The sequence below is a fragment of the Girardinichthys multiradiatus genome, chromosome 1 (genome assembly GCF_021462225.1).
Source record: "Girardinichthys multiradiatus isolate DD_20200921_A chromosome 1, DD_fGirMul_XY1, whole genome shotgun sequence".
Lineage (NCBI taxonomy): Eukaryota > Metazoa > Chordata > Actinopteri > Cyprinodontiformes > Goodeidae > Girardinichthys > Girardinichthys multiradiatus.
Window position 1 is genome coordinate 12,019,777 of NC_061794.1, and position 17,959 is coordinate 12,037,735.

The 17,959-nt window shown below is 40.6% G+C and overlaps 1 protein-coding gene across 4 annotated transcripts in view; it reads right to left on the reverse strand.

Annotated features, from left to right (window-relative positions):
* prex1 (phosphatidylinositol-3,4,5-trisphosphate-dependent Rac exchange factor 1) overlaps positions 1-13,507 on the reverse strand; it is a 113,362-nt gene extending 99,855 nt beyond the window's left edge. The window contains exon 1 of one of the 4 annotated variants that reach the window (XM_047364151.1): positions 12,960-13,504. In XM_047364151.1, the coding sequence (XP_047220107.1) occupies positions 12,960-13,103 (144 nt within the window). In that variant the 5' untranslated portion in view covers positions 13,104-13,504. Of the gene's footprint in view, positions 1-12,959 lie in introns of all 4 variants that reach the window. The other 3 variants (XM_047364072.1, XM_047364217.1, XM_047364299.1) reach the window with 3 other exon arrangements.
* Positions 13,508-17,959: the final 4,452 nt, after the last annotated feature.

Consider the following 17,959-nt stretch of genomic DNA (forward strand, 5'->3'; position numbering starts at 1 on the left):
CAGGTCCCACTCAGAAAAGCTTGAAGAAAAATGACTCTCAGTTTCACAGGAAATGTTATTGGCAGTGATCGGTCAGCTCACGCCAGATGAGCTCTGCAGCGCTAAATACCAAAGTGCAGCACATTTGTGTGGTTAGAGTTTGCACAATTGATGTAATCTAAAGCTGCTTCTGCATTTTATGGTCTGCCTTCAATGATCACAGCATCATGCAACATACTTCTGACAACCAAACTCTTTAAACACGACAGATTAAAATGCTTTATATCCATTTGCACAAGACGGATTTCAAAAACTCCACAAGCCACCAACATGCTCACCAATATGACATGAAGTCACGTGAGCGGGATGAACTAAAATTGGGGATTCCTGCCTAGGATTTTGTAATGACTGCACCAATATTACCAGCAAGAAACACTGAAGACAAAAAAAAAAAAGAAATATGCAAGAAATGAGGTTTGCACGCTTGCCTTCTTTTGTGTAGCATGCAAACAGGAAGTGAAAACAGTGCAATCACACAGGACAAAAAGCTGATATTTAAAAATAAAAAATGTAATATGGCTAAATCAATGACAAGAACCTAGGTTCTTTTTTCAGGTGACAAGCATTGGTTTTACTTGGAAGGGAACAAGATATAAACAGTCAGCCTCTCAACACAAAAGAACGAGATGTCATTTGTGGACAGGATGTGTGGCTTTTTCTAAAAAGGAAGTACATGACACACTTGGCTGGCCTCTAACTCTTCCCCTTCAAAGTCAGGATTGAAAGCTGTGATACAGTGTGCAACAAAGTGTTTTATGAGGAATAAACCACACTGTATAAATGAATTTACCTGTTCTCTCTGACAGGTAAGTTGCAAACTCTAATAAACATTTTTGTTTAATCAGTGAAGGCACTGTGTCTAATCAATACCAGGTCGGGCTAACCACAACACTCTTTGGTGTGAAAGCTCCTACTGAGGGAAGACTCAATGTTAGCTCATGCATATAGGACATTTTTAAAAAATTGTTACAGGAAGCACAGAGTAGAAGTCTCCCAAAGGACGTCAATCTGTACGCTGCTTGGAGACGCTTTGTCATATTGCCAAAGATGAGAATTGAGCCAGAGTCAACTTCAGGACATACCAGAAAGGCTGAACAGAGTTTAGCAAAGTTGCAAAGTGTTTGTCCTTTTCAGCTTCCAACATCTGCCCAATCATGGCATATGCTGGATTTGCAAATGTTGGCAGCCTTTTAGAAATATCAGAGTTAGGGTAGGGGTGTACCCGCAGATGCTGATGTTTACAGTTACAAATGCTTGTCAAGCTAATCATGCTAATTGCTAATTTAAGATGCCAATGACTCTCTAAGCTGTTATCTCCATTATCATTCTGTCTTTATTTTGTTGTAGTAAAACTCTGTTTGTATAGAGACGGCACTTTCTCATACACTACTTTGTGATGTTACCGTTGAGCTAATAATCAATTACTGACCGCTAACATCAGGAAGGCAATAAATTAATTATAGTTAATTATAACGTAAATTGGTCTAGTTGTTAGACTCAGTTTAACAACTGGACTCGAGTCATATAGTATATGACCTCAAGCTTTATCTCATCTAAGCAATAGCTGAAGTGTCTATGTGAGCAGGGGAATTTGCTAAATGCTGAGGTTTATCAGAGCAAATAGGAGCTAGACAATAAGGTGTGAAGATACAAATGGACCATATGTTGGTGTTGACTTACCGCTTCACCGGACAGGGAAAAGGAGGAGGCCTGCTGGCTTCCTGTCTGCTTTGTCTGCCTCTATACTGAGTGTCTACCGGCAGCCAGACCAGATCCTCTGCTTTGGTTTAAAACCCCATACACATAGATACCATCTTAAAAGGTTATTAATTTCTCACAAAGCTAAATACCAATGTCAGTCAGTCAGTCATTTTCTACCGCTTATTCCATAGTGGGTCGCGGGGGAGCTGGTGCCTATCTCCAGCAGTCTATGGGCGAAAGGCAGGGTACACCCTGGACAGGTCGCCAATCCATCGCAGGGTTAATACCAATGTTTAAATCTTAATTACTTCATGGATTTTATCATTAAAGAGACTCTACACTGTCATGAATTACAAAAAAACAGAACCCAACAGGGAAATAACTACAGAGAAGTGAGGAAATGTCATAGTTATAAAACTGTCAAGACGCAATATGTGAGCATCACTCAGATACATAGAGTTCATGCTGTGGAGGTTCATTTTACAGAATATGCAGGGGATATTCATTAAGGGACTGGTGTAAATCATAAGCAGAGTATGTTTTTCATTTGAAGATTAACCATTAGTGATCATTTGAAATAACTCCATTGGGATAGTGATCCCACAGGACCCCTGGTTGTCTTTGGGGATATTGGCCTGTGGTACAATGTCCACCCTAACAATGAAAGGTGTACCATATGCACAGAAAAAAAGGGTCCCAGTTTTTAAGTATTTGACCGAGCCCTGCACAAAATAGAGCATGCACATAAATACAATACATTCTTCTCGCAATATTAGTGTGTGTAGTATTGATTTCACAAAGGAATGTTTGCAATGGTATAATTCAACAGAAAATGGTGAAAAATGCTAAAGGTCACAGAGTGTGCTGGAAGCACAGCTGAGAGAGAAAAAGAAGGAAAAAGTGGATTTATCACAACTGATATCATCATTGCAATATTCCTTAATAATACTCCCACCACAGGGATTTCTAAAATCATGTCATCCTAATTTGACACTATTCAAATGAGTCAGCCAATTAACATTTTTTAACCGAACCCTCTTTTTTTATTCATTTCTTATCGGATGGAGCAATGAATCCCAAAAAAATTAGTACGAGTGTTTTGCTCATTATGGAAATATGATACTGCATTACCTGCCACATATTAATGCTTTTCTTCCTGAATAACAAAGCTGAATTCTTTTTCTCCTATCCCATTTATCTGGCAGGTTTTCTGTGATGAGAGCAAAGATGATGGTAACAAGAACAAACCTTTGCCCATGTTTCCACTCCTTTCATCCCATGGCTACATCAGCATTCAGCAACAATGCCCAATTCACATACCTCACAAGAGACCCTGTATATCAAGCTCTAACACTTGTCAGGGGTTTTTCCAGTGGGCCCCGAGAGCCCCTTTTCAATTTGTTGCGGTTCCCACACCTTCTGTAACAACCCTCCAACTGAATCCCAGATCCACAGATCCAGGACTTTTCTATGAGAGTTCTCAGGTCACCGGCCTGAAACTCTCTACCCTTTCTCAGCTTGTTGTTGCAAAGAAAACAACAATAAGCTAAGAACAATGACCCATTAAGCATCTCTCTTTTTAGGAAGAGGATTGGGGTAACCAGCCACAGAAGGAGACGGTGCAGTTCTGGAGAGGGAATGGGGCCATTTTGGGGCCGACATGGCATGAAATTGAATAAATAAATGAAGAAATCCTCTCTTTGTAGCCGGAGACCAGCGGAGCCAGAGAAAGGCCCGTGGCGTTGCCACAATGGGGACCCTAGCAAACTTCTCTTTCTCCCAGAAGCTGTAATTCAAATCTCTCCTCAATCCTCAAAAAAAAAAAAAAAAAAAAAAACTCCCACCACTCCTCCTTCACCCACCAGCCAGTCTCTAGCTGTCTTCCAAGAGAAACTCTTTTTGGCAGACCCAATCACCAAAACACAAAGTCGTCTTTGAGCCCCGTCCAGTTTTTTTCTTCCCTTCTTTTCCTGCTCCTCATCTCACTCACTTCCGCTTTGAAGGACTTTAAACTTCAAGGTTCTTTGAGCGGCTCACATGGGCGGAAACGAAACACTACGGGGGTACAAGACCTCAGAGGACAGACAAGAAGTGCTGAAGTAGGGACTTCCTGTCTGAAACCTCCTCCTCGCCAAGATGATGCCAATTTCCATCGAAATCTTGATGTCACAATTGTCCAAGAGTTATTCTTGGTGGTTTCCCTACAGCTGAGATGCAATTAAAGTTTCCAAACCTGTCTGTTTTGCTTTCCAACTTTGCAGTGATGCATGTAAAATTAGCAAGACCCTCACAATATGTTGATGGCTTCATTTAAATCTATACTGCCTCAAGTTGCTCATCTTTTTTCGGCAACATTCTGAGTTAAGACACAGCAGAAGTGTACTCTGGAAAAGCAATCTGTCCATGTCAGTTATTAAGACTCTCCTGTTTCCTTTAAATCATAATTGACATATTGTTTCGGTGGGGAAGGTTTGGTGCAGGGTTGCCTGTGTCTCTTTTTAAATGTGGCATCCTGTTGACAGGTGACATGTGTTGATCTGCAGATAACATCATGGACCAGATTGCACTGGCCATCTGGGGGTTTGGACGCGTGTTTTTTGGTGCCGACAGACGTAAGGACGACAGACTGAATAACAGTGTGGGGAATATGGTGCTGAGTGAGCCGTCAGAGAATCGTGCACCTACAACAGACCCGTGACGAGAAAAAGAAGTAGCATAGATCATGTTTTAAAAAGGTTAACATCAATATATCAAAGCACAAAATAAGCCACACCTGGTATTCAGCCAGGCAGACATAAACAGTCTGCACATCTCTTGAGATTAGATGGTGGCAAAGAAATAAATTATTGCCCAAGACTACACAATAATAGTAATTTGGGAAATGTGTAGGAAGATATTACAGATCATACACTGATCAGTTAGAGACAGAAAGCAGGAGGTTAAACCCCTTTTTGTTGGAAGAAATTGCTTTTTATAGCCCTGAAAACACTGAGGCAGCTGACCCAAATACTATCTGAGCTTCTCATTTTGGCAGCCATTATTGAAAACAAGACTGGTTTTCGTTTCCACAAAAATGTTTCTGGTATTTTTTTTATATTCCACCTCCTCTGGAGCTGAACATAAAAGGCAAGGGACAGAAGAGTTTAGCGACTGTAATGAAATAAACATTAAAATATTAGTTATTTATCCAGTAAAGGTCCTGAAAGCTGGATATGGAAAAAAACAGTAGTTTCCGTAAACCATAAAAATGTGTAATGTTTTTACAGAAATAGCTCAAATACATGTCACTCAAACCTTTATTAGTGCCACATTTATCACACCACAGTAAAACAACTTCAAAATAAAAGCCACAGTGCGACTGAGCTCTAGGAAACATCAGCAGCCATCATGAACAATGAAATCAGAGATGTTAAAATTGAAAGTAATTAAACTCAAGGACTAAGTGTTTTTGTCTCTACACACCAGTATCTAACGTTTAGAGGAAAAACTAAAACTGTTGCTTAAAGGATATTTTGTCTAGGGGTGTTACAGTAGCCTAATTAAAGACTTCACTTTATAATGCTACTACTCATTCAAACAATGAAGAAAAATTATAAGAAGTGAAGAAGACTTTGACTGGGTCATTCTAACACATAAATATGCTTTTATTTAAACCATTCCATTGTAGATCTGGCTGGAAGTTTAAAGTTTTTGTCCAGTTGAAAGGTAAACCTTTAGGTCCAGTTTCAAGTATTGCACTCTGATGAGCTTTCCTGTTCCTACTGAGAAAAAGCATTCCCAGAGCATGATGCGTACTCCACCATGCTTCAAAGTGGGGATACCAGCTTGCATGTTAGTCAATATGGATAATTTGATCTCATCTGACATGTTTGCTTTGTCTCCTATGTGGATAGTGGTAAACAGGGCTTCCTACAGCTTCCTTTCTTGCCACTCTTCTATTAGGGCCATATTTCTGGAGTGCACGACGAATGCAACAGATTCTCCCGTCGGAGCTGTGGATGTCTGCAGTTTCCCCAGTGTTACCATGGGCCTCTTGGCTGCTTCTCTGATTTCTCTGATGCAATTGTTAGCTCTGGATTTGCGGGGTATTAAAGTAAATTGGGAAGAATACAAATGCATGTTGTAATTTTCTGATTTTTTTTTTTAAAACAAAAAAAAAAAATTAAACCGTATACCCTTTACCGTCTGCGTTTCATCAACACATATCTGGTTACATTTGAAAAGCAAATGACATCATGTGCCTGCTGCCTTAGTTCATAAACGAACACGCAAACCTACTGATACAGACTACAACACATCGTCTTACAAATGTCCATCCATTCTACCCAACCACCATCCCGCACCTTCACTGGAACCTCATTGAGAAAGAAGTCCAACTGCAACAAAGGGTATGATTTCGGAAAGGAACAGCAAGGAGCTAACTTTGCCATGATTTTACAATTCAGACCAGGTCGGTCAACATATCATCAGCCTGCTGAAAAACACTTCCAAGAGTTTTTACCCAACAGGGCTTCTGAGAAGCTTCTTCAGTCTTGGCATTGTATAATCTGATTTTCGATACAGAGAGATTATGACTTTCTTTCTTCTTGTAGCACCGCCTGTTTCAGTATGAGCAAAGGAAGAGCAATTTCACTACTGGTGGCTTAGCTGAAATTGAGTTTCAACTGTACCAACTTACAACAGCAAGAATCTGCAACCATCTCCTGAGGAGTGAGGGGGCTGATGTTTTCCCCTTTTTTGCTTTAACATCATGCCTTTGGGTCCAACAGTGGCTCAGACTTGTTAACTTGAATTCTTAAAATTCCAACTGCAGTCTCATGCTTTAAAGAAATGGCTTATCAACACACATGACTATAAAAAGCACAGTAAGATTAAGTTAGAAACAGGCAATTATCCCTGCTGATTTATAGTGACTTTGACTGGCACAGTATTTTCACTGCAAGGCACCAATCGTATCAAGTCAAGAGATATGTTAGAATATGTTTAGCTGTCCTACGTTTGCTTCACCTGCACCATTCATCAGTTTGATTTACAGGTTATTCACAGCAGAAGCCGAGAATTTCAAGCACTATTAAAATAAAGAACCCCTCAAAGCCCCAGTAGATCGGTACCATAGTTGTTATACCTGCTGTTAAAACTCAACAGGTCGTCCTTCAATCTCGCTACACGCGTCAGTGTGTTTGGCTGCAGCACAGCTGCAGTGAGCTGAAACCACCAGGGTTGCGGAGAAGATGAGAGTTAGAATCTTAAGCTATTTATACTCTTTAGCCAAGAGAAATTTGATGCTGGTCTTTCCCACAGATTGGGGAGGGCAGGAGTGGTGAAAACAAAAAGGGCTTTAAAAAAAAAAAAAGAGGAAATAGGAAAGAGGTAGACACATGCTTCAGCTCGTGGAGGAAGCTCAGAGCTGGCTTCCTGTATGTCTGTCTTCCTCTGCATCGGCTGGATGGCTCGTTGGGTTTGTGTGCAGACCTGTGCACGTGCCATCCTGTTTGCTTGGCCAGGGCCATCTATGTAACAGCAAAAGACTGCATAGAAACAACATAACAGGCAGACATGAGAAAGACATTTCAACAAATATGCAGCCACTGGACATGAACAGGTATGAGATTTTATGGTAGGCCAACCTCATGTAGAAATACAGCAGTTTAACAACCTCATGATGTTTCAAAACGCATTTTTCTAAATGTATGACATGATCCATGTTTTAAATTAAAATCAGAATCAGCACTGCTGCAAAAATAATTTAACATATTGATTTTTACAGTTATTAAAATTGTATCTCTAAAATCTATTCATGGTTGAGCAAAAATATAGAATATTTACCTGCTAAACGTCACAGTAGTTTCTTGAGTAAATGTGCTTTTTTTAGCAAAACATTGCACCCTTTTTGCCATTCTGCTCTTGCAATAGCAACGTAAGTCTAACAAGGTGATCTCAGCTGGTAATCGGTTGGGCTGTCTGCTCAGGTAGAGCCTCCACCTGGCTGCTTTACAAGCATGCCGATCATAGCTTATCAACTGTAGTTTAAAAGGAACAGTGATGGGTAGGGCTCCTATAGTGTTTTTCATGACTGGAAATAAAATAAAATAGTCAGATTTGTTCTTCTTGTAAGAGAGGGAACAGTGATGAAGCACTCCTTCAGACAGCTGACCATACGTGTGCAGGAGCAGGTTGGGGAGAGGCAGGACTGCACTACCCTATCCTGTTTACAGTCCGAGGAAAGACATTTCCAGCCACTCTGCCACACTCTCTTAATACAAACACTTTAAACTGTAGCAACAGTTTCGGGTAAACATTTGGGGCAGTTTTGAAACTGTACCAGTCTAAAATCTCTGTATACCTTGATACCAGTAAATGACCCATGCCTAGCAGTCACACACCAAAACACAATATTGTTACATTCACACATCAGCGTTAGCGCACTAATCTCTCTTGTGTGTGGCCCAAAGCAAAGGTCACAGCTGGCAGGATTTCCAGATGTTTCCTATTATCCTACAGCACCTTCCTGGTCACTCAAATCCTTTCTGTCTCACAAGACTCAGAATTAACACCGAAAGACAGATTTTTTTGGCAAAACATTTCCAAGGTTTTTACAGGATGAGGTTTGATGAAACATGGATCGCTGTGGTAAAAAAAAAAAAAAAATCTAGAACGAGTCAACGCGGTCAAGAAGTATATTTGCTTATGGTTTTGAAGGAAAACCCCTGAACTCCAGCAGGTATGAGGCTGGTGACTGTGTTCGTGTCAGGCAGCCTAAATTCTGGTGCATCCTGACAGGGGAAAATCCATTTGGCTGGATCGCATCAACAAAGCCATGCCCGATAGAGAAAATCCCCACAAATCTGTGGCACTAAGAAGTGATCTGTCCACACCAATGGACTTGGGGGGGGTGTCACAACAAAGGCTTGAAGAGAGCAGTTATCACCAGAAACCTGGAAATGAAAAGAGACCAGCTTGTTTAAGTTAGACACCCTCCGCTCTGCTCAAAATGTTAATGGATTTTGAGATCTGCAACGATATTGCTGAGCAAAATAAGCCCTTTAATCCCTATTCACGTCATCCTCCCATCTCTTTCTCACCTCTCTTTGCTGACAACATCCCCACATGCTCCCGTTAGAGTGGTGGATGAGCCTGTTGGAGCTGGTAATTGCCAGGACATGATAGACATGCAGAACAGCTGAGAGGCCAACGCTGGATAACCATCTCTTTTATGTGCCAGTGCTCGTCACCAAAGCACATTGAGGGTTTTAAACAGTGTTGGTTTGAAAAACACTAAAATTTCCCTTCCTGCTGTTACTATGGTTTAAAGTTATTTTATTATAATGCCAGAGAAAGCTTCTGAGTTTCCAAAATGTTCTGTTTTTACAGGGCATAGTAAGTACTGCAGCACAGCTCTATCTGTATTTATTGCTGTGCACTGCCAGTCAGTTGGCTGAAAGAAGGCTGCACCGTTTCTGTCATACCTAAAAAAACAGTTTGGTTGTTGTTTAATGAAAAACATGGACAGTGATGGCATGGAAACTACAGGAGCCCCACTCCTCACTCTTAATAAAGTAACGATGCCCCAAAGCTATTGCAAATTGTTTTAATTAACAGCAATAAAATCATCTTTGTTTTAAATGTTTGTGTTCATACCATGAGACTGTGAAACCTTGGTATTCACTTAAAGTTTACTTATGGTTATTGTACTGTGAGAGTCTTATACTGGCCCATGCATAATCAATGCTATGGTTCTGATGACAAAGATGTCCTTAAGGCTGTGAAAGAGCACAAAGACAGAGGGGATTAAAGGATTCATGTCGAACTACTGTTCAAATTGCAGCATGGGAATGCTCAAAATCCCAGATGATATAGAAAACAACCAGGCAGATAATAAAAAAACCTAAAGGACTAAAACAAAATTAGGACAATTATATAGTTTTCTGAGGGGTGGCACATGGGATGTACAGTAAAACGTTATAAACAAACACAACACAGTAATTAGATTTCTCCAATGTGGAGGTTGGCAGCTGAAACCCTGTCAGTTACATTGCAGCGTTAGTTCCACATCATCAGATTTTACAGACTTCACCAACATTCAGCATGAAGGACAGGGCTGTGGCATCAGTTGCCTAGTAAGCCTGAGGTAAAAACCCTCACAGTTTAAAGGCACGCACATCATTTCCACTGTGCAACTCTCAAGACAGAAATGTGCTTCACATTCTGTGTAATCAAAACAAGGCATTCTCTGAATTTTCAGGACCAAGTGAAATCAGAAAAACCCAACTAATTGTCACAAACGATGTATGCTTTGACGACTGACTTGTTTTCATCTCGTAACTCTGCTTCAGCCTCATTCCCAGTGTGCTCAAACCCAATCTGGATCCATACTTTATCTTTACAGAAACCATATGCTGTGAGCTCTCACAGCTAGAATTCCCTTATCAACACCACAGCAAGCTGAATGGTGACAACCCCTTGGCTCCCACTGAGGGGAGAGGAGCAGGATTGACCACACCGTAGACAGAAACATGAAAGCAGTAGCGAGGAGGGGGGTTAAGCAAAGGATAGGCAGAGGTATTGGCAGGGGATGATGTTTTGTTTTTTTGTTACAACTGTCTATATAGTACACATATAAAGCAAGCAATCAGGTCACATTTTTCTGGTCCATTTTGACATGAGAACAACACACAATGGCTTCACATCCATTAAGACAATCGCTCATTCCACCGCATCCAAAAGGTGCTCTGTAGGATTACGCTCTAGTGACTGTGGAAGCCGCCAGAAGACAGCAAACATATTGTCATGTTCAAGAAACCAGTTTGAGATGATTCGGGCTTTGTTACATGGTGCATTATGCGACTGGAAGCAGCCATCAAAGGAAGGTCGACTGTGGTCATGAAGGAATGGACATGGTCAGGCTTAAACAGCGCTCCATGGTATTAAGGATCCAAAACTGTGGCAGGAACATGTGCTCCACGTCATTACACCACCACCACCAGCTACTGAAAGGATGCGTCAAAGCTTTTACATTGTTAAGTCTCTATCAGAATAATAAATATCTTATGAATAACAGTGTGACATTATAAATATGCAGCAATACAAATATTAGTGGCTTTTCTGTTCTAAATCATTTGACGGATTTTTGGTTACGCTTGAACCTGTGATACAATGAACCCGTGGTTTTTTTACCTGAGGTTGTCAAACTTTAAGAATCCCATCCTCTCCCATGCCCGCTGCAGGTAACAAAAGATTGTTTCCGTTAGGTATTCTTCCCTGTTTACAGATTACACACTGAATGTTTTAAACCAAAACACCACAGTTCACAAGACGATACAGAAACACACAACGGATGACTCTGACAGCTCTCAGATGTCCAAAAGAAAAGCCCCCCAGACTCCTCTGACAAGTCTTTGGGTTTTTGTCACTGTTGTTACGCGAGAATTGGGTTCAGAGGTGGGATCTAGGTCACAGCGCGGCCCTTTGCTGCCCGGTCTGTCCTGCAACTGCTGATAAGTCATCACGTACTGTTTTGTTTGACTGAGAAAACACGCAACACAACATGAATTGCCTCCCAGAATATGATCTGAATGTGATCTATAAGTGTAAAAAAGCACATTAATGGGATAATATTGAATGTTTTTGTTAAATGGCTGGGGTTTTTTCGATCACGCATCTTCTGAATGGCGCAACGCAGATCTGCAGACAAGCAAACCTTTAAGGAAGTCCTTAACATGCGACAGCGGAGAGGAAAGAGGGAACCAATGCCAAGCTTGACAAACATCTACCAGCTGCTGAAACCAGGAAAAAGCAAGGAATCATCAGAATGCTAATAAATAAGTCTCTTATACCGGGTAAGAATGATAACAACTAGTCTTTGCCTTCCAGTCAGCAGGGTGCCAAAGAAGAGTAACTGAATAGGGTATTTGCTTGAGGGTGAGGCTGTGCATCTGAGCCTGACCTTTGACTTTTTTGTACAGATGGGGGGGCTATAAAAGAGGGGACTTTCCCCTCATCAATTGGCATTGTATTATAGTAAAGATGTTTTATGCAGACCACACATAGATAATCTGGTCACAGCTGGAGGCAGGAGCCACCTACAATGAACAAGTTCCTGAGGTGACATGGCAAAGGCAAATGTAAGACGACAGCGAGAAGTGATGAACTGAAAAATCACCTGCAGGTGGGAAGCAATCTAAAGCTGAAGGCTGAAAGGAGCATGCAAGGAAAAAAAAAAAAAAAAATCACCAGTATGTTAATTCAGAAAGCAGCTCCTGCACAATGATTAAATAAGAAAGTGCTGAAAACAGCTTCTTATCTGTCTGGGGAAGGCGTGGAGATGGAGCTGAATGGGTGTGATTATCTATTTATTGTGTGAGGCCCCTGTGAATTCATGCCACCTTTCAGTATGTTAAACCTGAGCTTTAACACACAAAGGAAAGGTGTGAAATTAGTCCCTTAGCAGTCTTGTCCAAATCGGCCAATAGAAAAATCTACCATCCCCCGCCCCCCCAACTAATTACAAGCACAAAAACTAAAAAGTAATCATAACCCGAAAACTAAGTATTCCCACCATTTTCAGATCCTAAACACACATCTACCACCAGCATCTGACCTTTGATACACTTGTTAGGTTAATTCAAATTTCAAAATGGTCCGAAACCTATGCCTTAATGCATAAATTGTTACAATTTTTTTTTTTTTTTTTTTGCCGACTCAAAACTAGCCCTTCTATCAAAAAAACCATAAGCACATTTTTCTCTTTTATGTATTGTAGTGCTCAGAAACGTATTTGGAATCATACAGAAATTGGCATTGGCAGGTCAGGACAGTATAAAAGCCTGATCGGTACCATCTGTAGTACAATTCCAGAGAAATCTCCCAACCTATATGGGTTCTGCTGACAGAACCAAACAAAAATGCAGCATGTTAGACTCAGGTGATGAAAGCTGTCGGTCTGAGTGAAGAACAGCAAGCAGAACCAATGTGTCCACTCTGATCATCCAAAGCAGTTCCCACATTAAACCTGAACGAAACGTTTCCATCAATGAAAGCATCGTTTATTGTTATCATCTACACCCACCGCGTAGGATTCACATCTGTCAAAGTGGGAAAGCGGAAACCTGGCAGTTCGTGTTGCCCCCCATGTGGGCACAATCTGTGCCGTTTTGTGTTGGAAACAGGAAAGTGGGTAAAGGCACCCAGCGTGAGAGGGGGGTTGTAAATGTCAAACTTACCGACTGAAGGAAGAGCAGCGTGCGGACATAGTCCCTCTCTGTGTTCAGGATTTCGTTCAAAACGCAGAGCCTGAGCCGCTGCTGTCGGTCCGAGTCCTTAGCGACGTGGATCCCGTTCCCCGGATGCCCTTCGTCCTCTTCCATGATGGTGAAAGCAGGTCCCACTCTCACGAAGAAAATCAAAACAGAACACGCGTCTTCTCTTGGAGGTATCCGCGCTCTCAAAAGGGGAGAGTTGTTAGTCCATCTCGCCGAAACAAGTTCTCTAAAAGCTCTCGCAGACCTGTGATCCTCGACGCGACATACGCACTGCTGGTAAAGTTCAGGGGGAAAGTGAGCGAACCATGAGAGAGCCTGAGCTTGGTGGTGTGGTCGCAGCACCAGCTGAGAGCGAGCGAAGCTGCTGGAGTTGAGAGACGGCGGAGGAGGAGGATCACTTCTGCTCGCTATGAGCTCACAAACACACAAATAAACCAACAGCTGTATATCACACCTGAAGCAGCCACCTAAAAAAAACCAACAAAAAAAAAAAAACCCCAATAAAGTAAACTGGCTTCCCTGATACAACATTAAACAACACATTTACCGTATTTACCCTGGTTATCCTCCCCCCGGAGTTGAAGCAAAGCATTCATGCCAGCCAAAACAAAATTGGTTGTTTATCTGGAATTTGTGGTATAAAAAAAGAACCTCGTGAGAGAAAATAACCGAATATAAAACTGACATGTTTTTATTTATCGCCAACAGCCCAAAAAGATAACGTCACTCCGATAATGAATTTCACCATCTGAGTAAAGAGTAAACTTCTTACTAGTATTTTGAGACAAACATTAATTATTTAGCTGACACTTTATAAGTATAACACTTAACAACTATATTCATATTTGAAATTTATGGAGGAAACGTTAAGACGTGCTAATTCTTTTGAAATGCAAATCATAAAGCTCGAGCTTTCTCTGTAATATTTAATATTTTTCATGACTTTAGGGCAGCCGCCTGGCCTGACAAATTTAGGAGAAAAGCGCCCTCTAGTGGATTTAATCGTAGTTGCACTTTTTTTAAGGTGAAGACCAATACATAGAAATATGTCCTTTTACTCCAGGTGATACGAACAAGAACAAAGTTCTTTCTGGGTAGGACATTTTGGACTTCACTAGAACTCAAGTGTAGAACTCCTGGAAAGTACTCATAGGTCCCTCCTACAGCAGCATTTGTTTATAATAACTGTTGGACCACACGGGGAAAAAAAGTGCAGATATATCAAGCTGCAAGAACTGCCAATCAGAGTTGCAAGAACAGAATTAAGTCGTTTTGTACTTGCAACCCAGGAGAGAGTACAAATTAATCTGTTGTTGGAGAATATACTGTATATAGTCCATAAGAACAGGTAGATGGCTTGGTTTCCTGGTAATTTTCCTGTCACTGCTTTGAATCTTTGGTCATTTTGTACCCAATTTCCGGTTTTGAAATGGACAGAATGGACAGGTGATCATTCACAGCCATTTTGATTCTATCAGAGGTTAATAAACTAGAATTTTATTTTTGTCAGGGGCAATAGACATTGACATACAATCAAATTCATTCAACATAGTCAAATTCCTTGTTTGTCCGTACAAACTAGGCAATAAAGTTGATTCTGATATGATCGTGGTCCACACTTTGCACCCTTAACAGCTTTAATTCTGTGGACCATTTCTCCAGGAGTACATTTGTGAGGTCAAACATTGATGCTTGGCATGAAGGCACAGCTCACAGTCTCCACTCTAATTCATGCCAAAGGGGTTCTGTTGGGTTGAGGTTAATGACTCTGTACGGGTCAGTCCAGTTCTACACCAAACTTGCTCATCCAGGTTCTGGTGCACAGTCATATTGGAACAGGAAGGGGCCATTCCAAACTGATCCAACATAGTCCAACAAACTCCTGGTTTGCTGAAGTATTAAGATTTTCTTTCCAAGAACTAAGGGGCTGAGTCCGACTCCTGAAAAACAGCCTCACAACATAATCCCCTTTGCACAAAATGCTACACTTGAGGCTAGTGATGTTCCCCTGGCAACTGTCAAACCCAGACTCATCATTTGGATTGCCAGACAGGGAGGAATGGCTCCACTGCTTTGGAGTTCAGTGGTGGCGTGCTTTACACCACTGCATCTGACAATTTGCACGGCACTTGGAGATATAAGTTCTGGATGCAGCTGAATGAAGCTCTCTGTACACTGTTGTTGTCTCAAGGCCACATGTAGTTTGGAGATCAGCAGATATTGAATCTGCAGAAAGTTTGCGACCTCTGCACACCACGTGCCTCAGCATCCTTGGACCCTGCTCTGGGATTGTATGTGGTCTACCATTTCGTGGCCGAACCGCTGTAATATTTGGGACTGAGAAATGTTAATGACTGAACTTATTGCCCAGTTGGCATCCTATCATAGCACCATGCTAGAATTCACTGAGTTCCTGAAAGGGACTGATTCTTTCACACGCTTGTACAAACAGTGTGCACGCCAAGGTGCTGGATACACCTGTGGCCGTGGAAGTGATTGGACGTTTTGAAGAAGGGAGTGAATACTTTTGCCAATGTGGTGTAGTTGCAATACACAGAATGCCTCTGATGTAATGTACAGAGAGGTTATAGCTACTGCTAATTTTAAACTCTTGTCTGTAGATGGGCTTTTGCATAATCAGCACAATAATATGAACAAAAGGCCAAAACTACATAAAACTAAAGGACTTAAACTTTGTATAGCTTTGTTTTTTTTTGGCCATCGTTTTATTTCACTTTTGCTGTAAACAATTTAAATTGAAATTGATTTGATTTCAGTTGGTAATGTTTCTAAGTTCAAAGCCAAAATTCAGAAAGCAGACTGTGCAAATATACACTGAATAAAAATATAAATGTAACACTTTTGTTGTTGCTCCTATTTTTCATCAGCGGAACCTAAAGATCCAAGACTTTTTCTATGTACACAAAAGGCCTATTTCTCTGAGGCAATCCATCAACCTCACAGATGTGACCTGGCCACAATAAAAGGTCGCTCAAAAATGTGCAGTTTTATCACAAGGCACAATGCCACAGATGTCACACGTTTTGAGAGAACATGCAATTGGCATGCTGACTGCAGGAATGTCCACTAGACCTGTTGCCCCAGAATTGAATGTTAATTTTTCTACCATAAGCTGTTTATATTGCTCCTGTTTACTCTCTTGTTGTCATGTCTTTGGATGCACCTAGAAAGAGGTTCTGGGGCTGGACTATGACCGCTGAATAAACATTTTATCCATTATTTTAAGGGCTTGGTTATCATTGGAATGACATACATTTAAATGAAATGAGTGTGTGGGAAAAAAAGGGTAAGAACTGGCTGGGAAGGAAACCGATCCGGAGTCACCTCACACCTTAGCTTCCAATAAACGTCTCCGGTTCTTGTGTAGAGTTGCATAATAAAGGACACATTTTCTAGGTGGATTTCCTGTAACCACAACATTAGTCAATCAATTCCCTTTACTTACCATGGAGATCCCCAAAATCCAAAGCAAACATATTATACCTTTATGAATGCCGAAACAGAATTTTGAGATTTATCTGGAACTTGTGGTATGAAAACAACCATGGGGTAGTTCATACACTTTGAAGCAAAGAGAAAACAACTTCACATTGATCATCAATCTATGTTACACAAATCATACAAACTGCCAAAAAAAAGATAAATGTCTGATCATTTAAACATCAGGATTAATTTGACCTTAGTATAAAAACTCACTTCATGCTGAGACAAAAATTAATTACTAAGCTAAGAATATGTGTGCTAAAGTCTTAAATTACGGGGTACATCTGAGAGACGTTATATTCTGTAAAAAACAAGCCTTTTGTTTGTTCTGGATCTCAAAGTTTCACTGCAATGTCTTCCATGACATGGCTGTTGATATTTGGATAGACATAAATTATCCAGGCTTGGAGCTTGATCGCAAAACTTTAAATCAATGTTTCATGTATATATAGAAGCTATGTCCAACAGAATTCAATATTATCTGGAATTTTTGATGTAAACAACCTTTTTGGCTAGCTGCCACTATCTGAAACAAAGAAAGAGAATAGCTTAAGTTATTTTCCTATGATGTGCAAAAACAGTTAACAATAGGAAAGTTTAAATTAGGGCTGCAACTAACAATTATTTTTGCTAATCAATTAATCTGTCGACTATTTTTTCGATTAATATTCGGATAGCAAAAGGTGCTTAATAGGACATTTTGTTTTACAGAATTTTAACCATGTGAAGCTATGACACTTTCGGAGTTCTGGATGAAAAATATTTACAGACAAAGAAGGTTTTTCATCTTAAATGCAAAATATATATATAAATATATATTTGTACAATTTTGGCCTAACTACTGCTCTGACTGGGTTGTTCTTTCAGCAAATGGCATGTTAATCTAATTAATGATTAATCGATTACTAAATTAGTTCAATTAGTTATTTCAGTAATCACCTAATCACAAATGTGATAAAAGTACCACTGGTGGTCTTTGAGCTGCCAAAGAGAAAATCTGTCAACATTTGCAAGGTAACTTCATTCAAATTAACTGTGATGTACACCTAAGTTAAATAACATCGCTTCAGATAGAAACTACTCAAAATAGAGGTGCAGCGACTGCTGCTGGTTATTGCTGTGTCCCATTTTTCCCAGAAGTCAGAAACTGGATCTTGGGATGGCATCAAACCCAGACGTGTTCCAAGTCCAAGTTTGAAAACCAGTAGGATTTGCTGATTGATATACTCAGTAACCAGGCTAACTACTATTAGCACCCTAAGTCAATAATGTTTCTCTGCATTTGTTCTTTCAAAGACAATAGCAACATGTACTAAAGGAGGATGCACGGCACACTATGTGTATGAAACACTGAGAAAGAACAAATCAGAAGAGCAAATAAACAGTTAATACTGTGGCCGTCACAACATTTATATGCAAGGCAACCATAACGGATTTTGAGGTTACAGCTGGTGGGT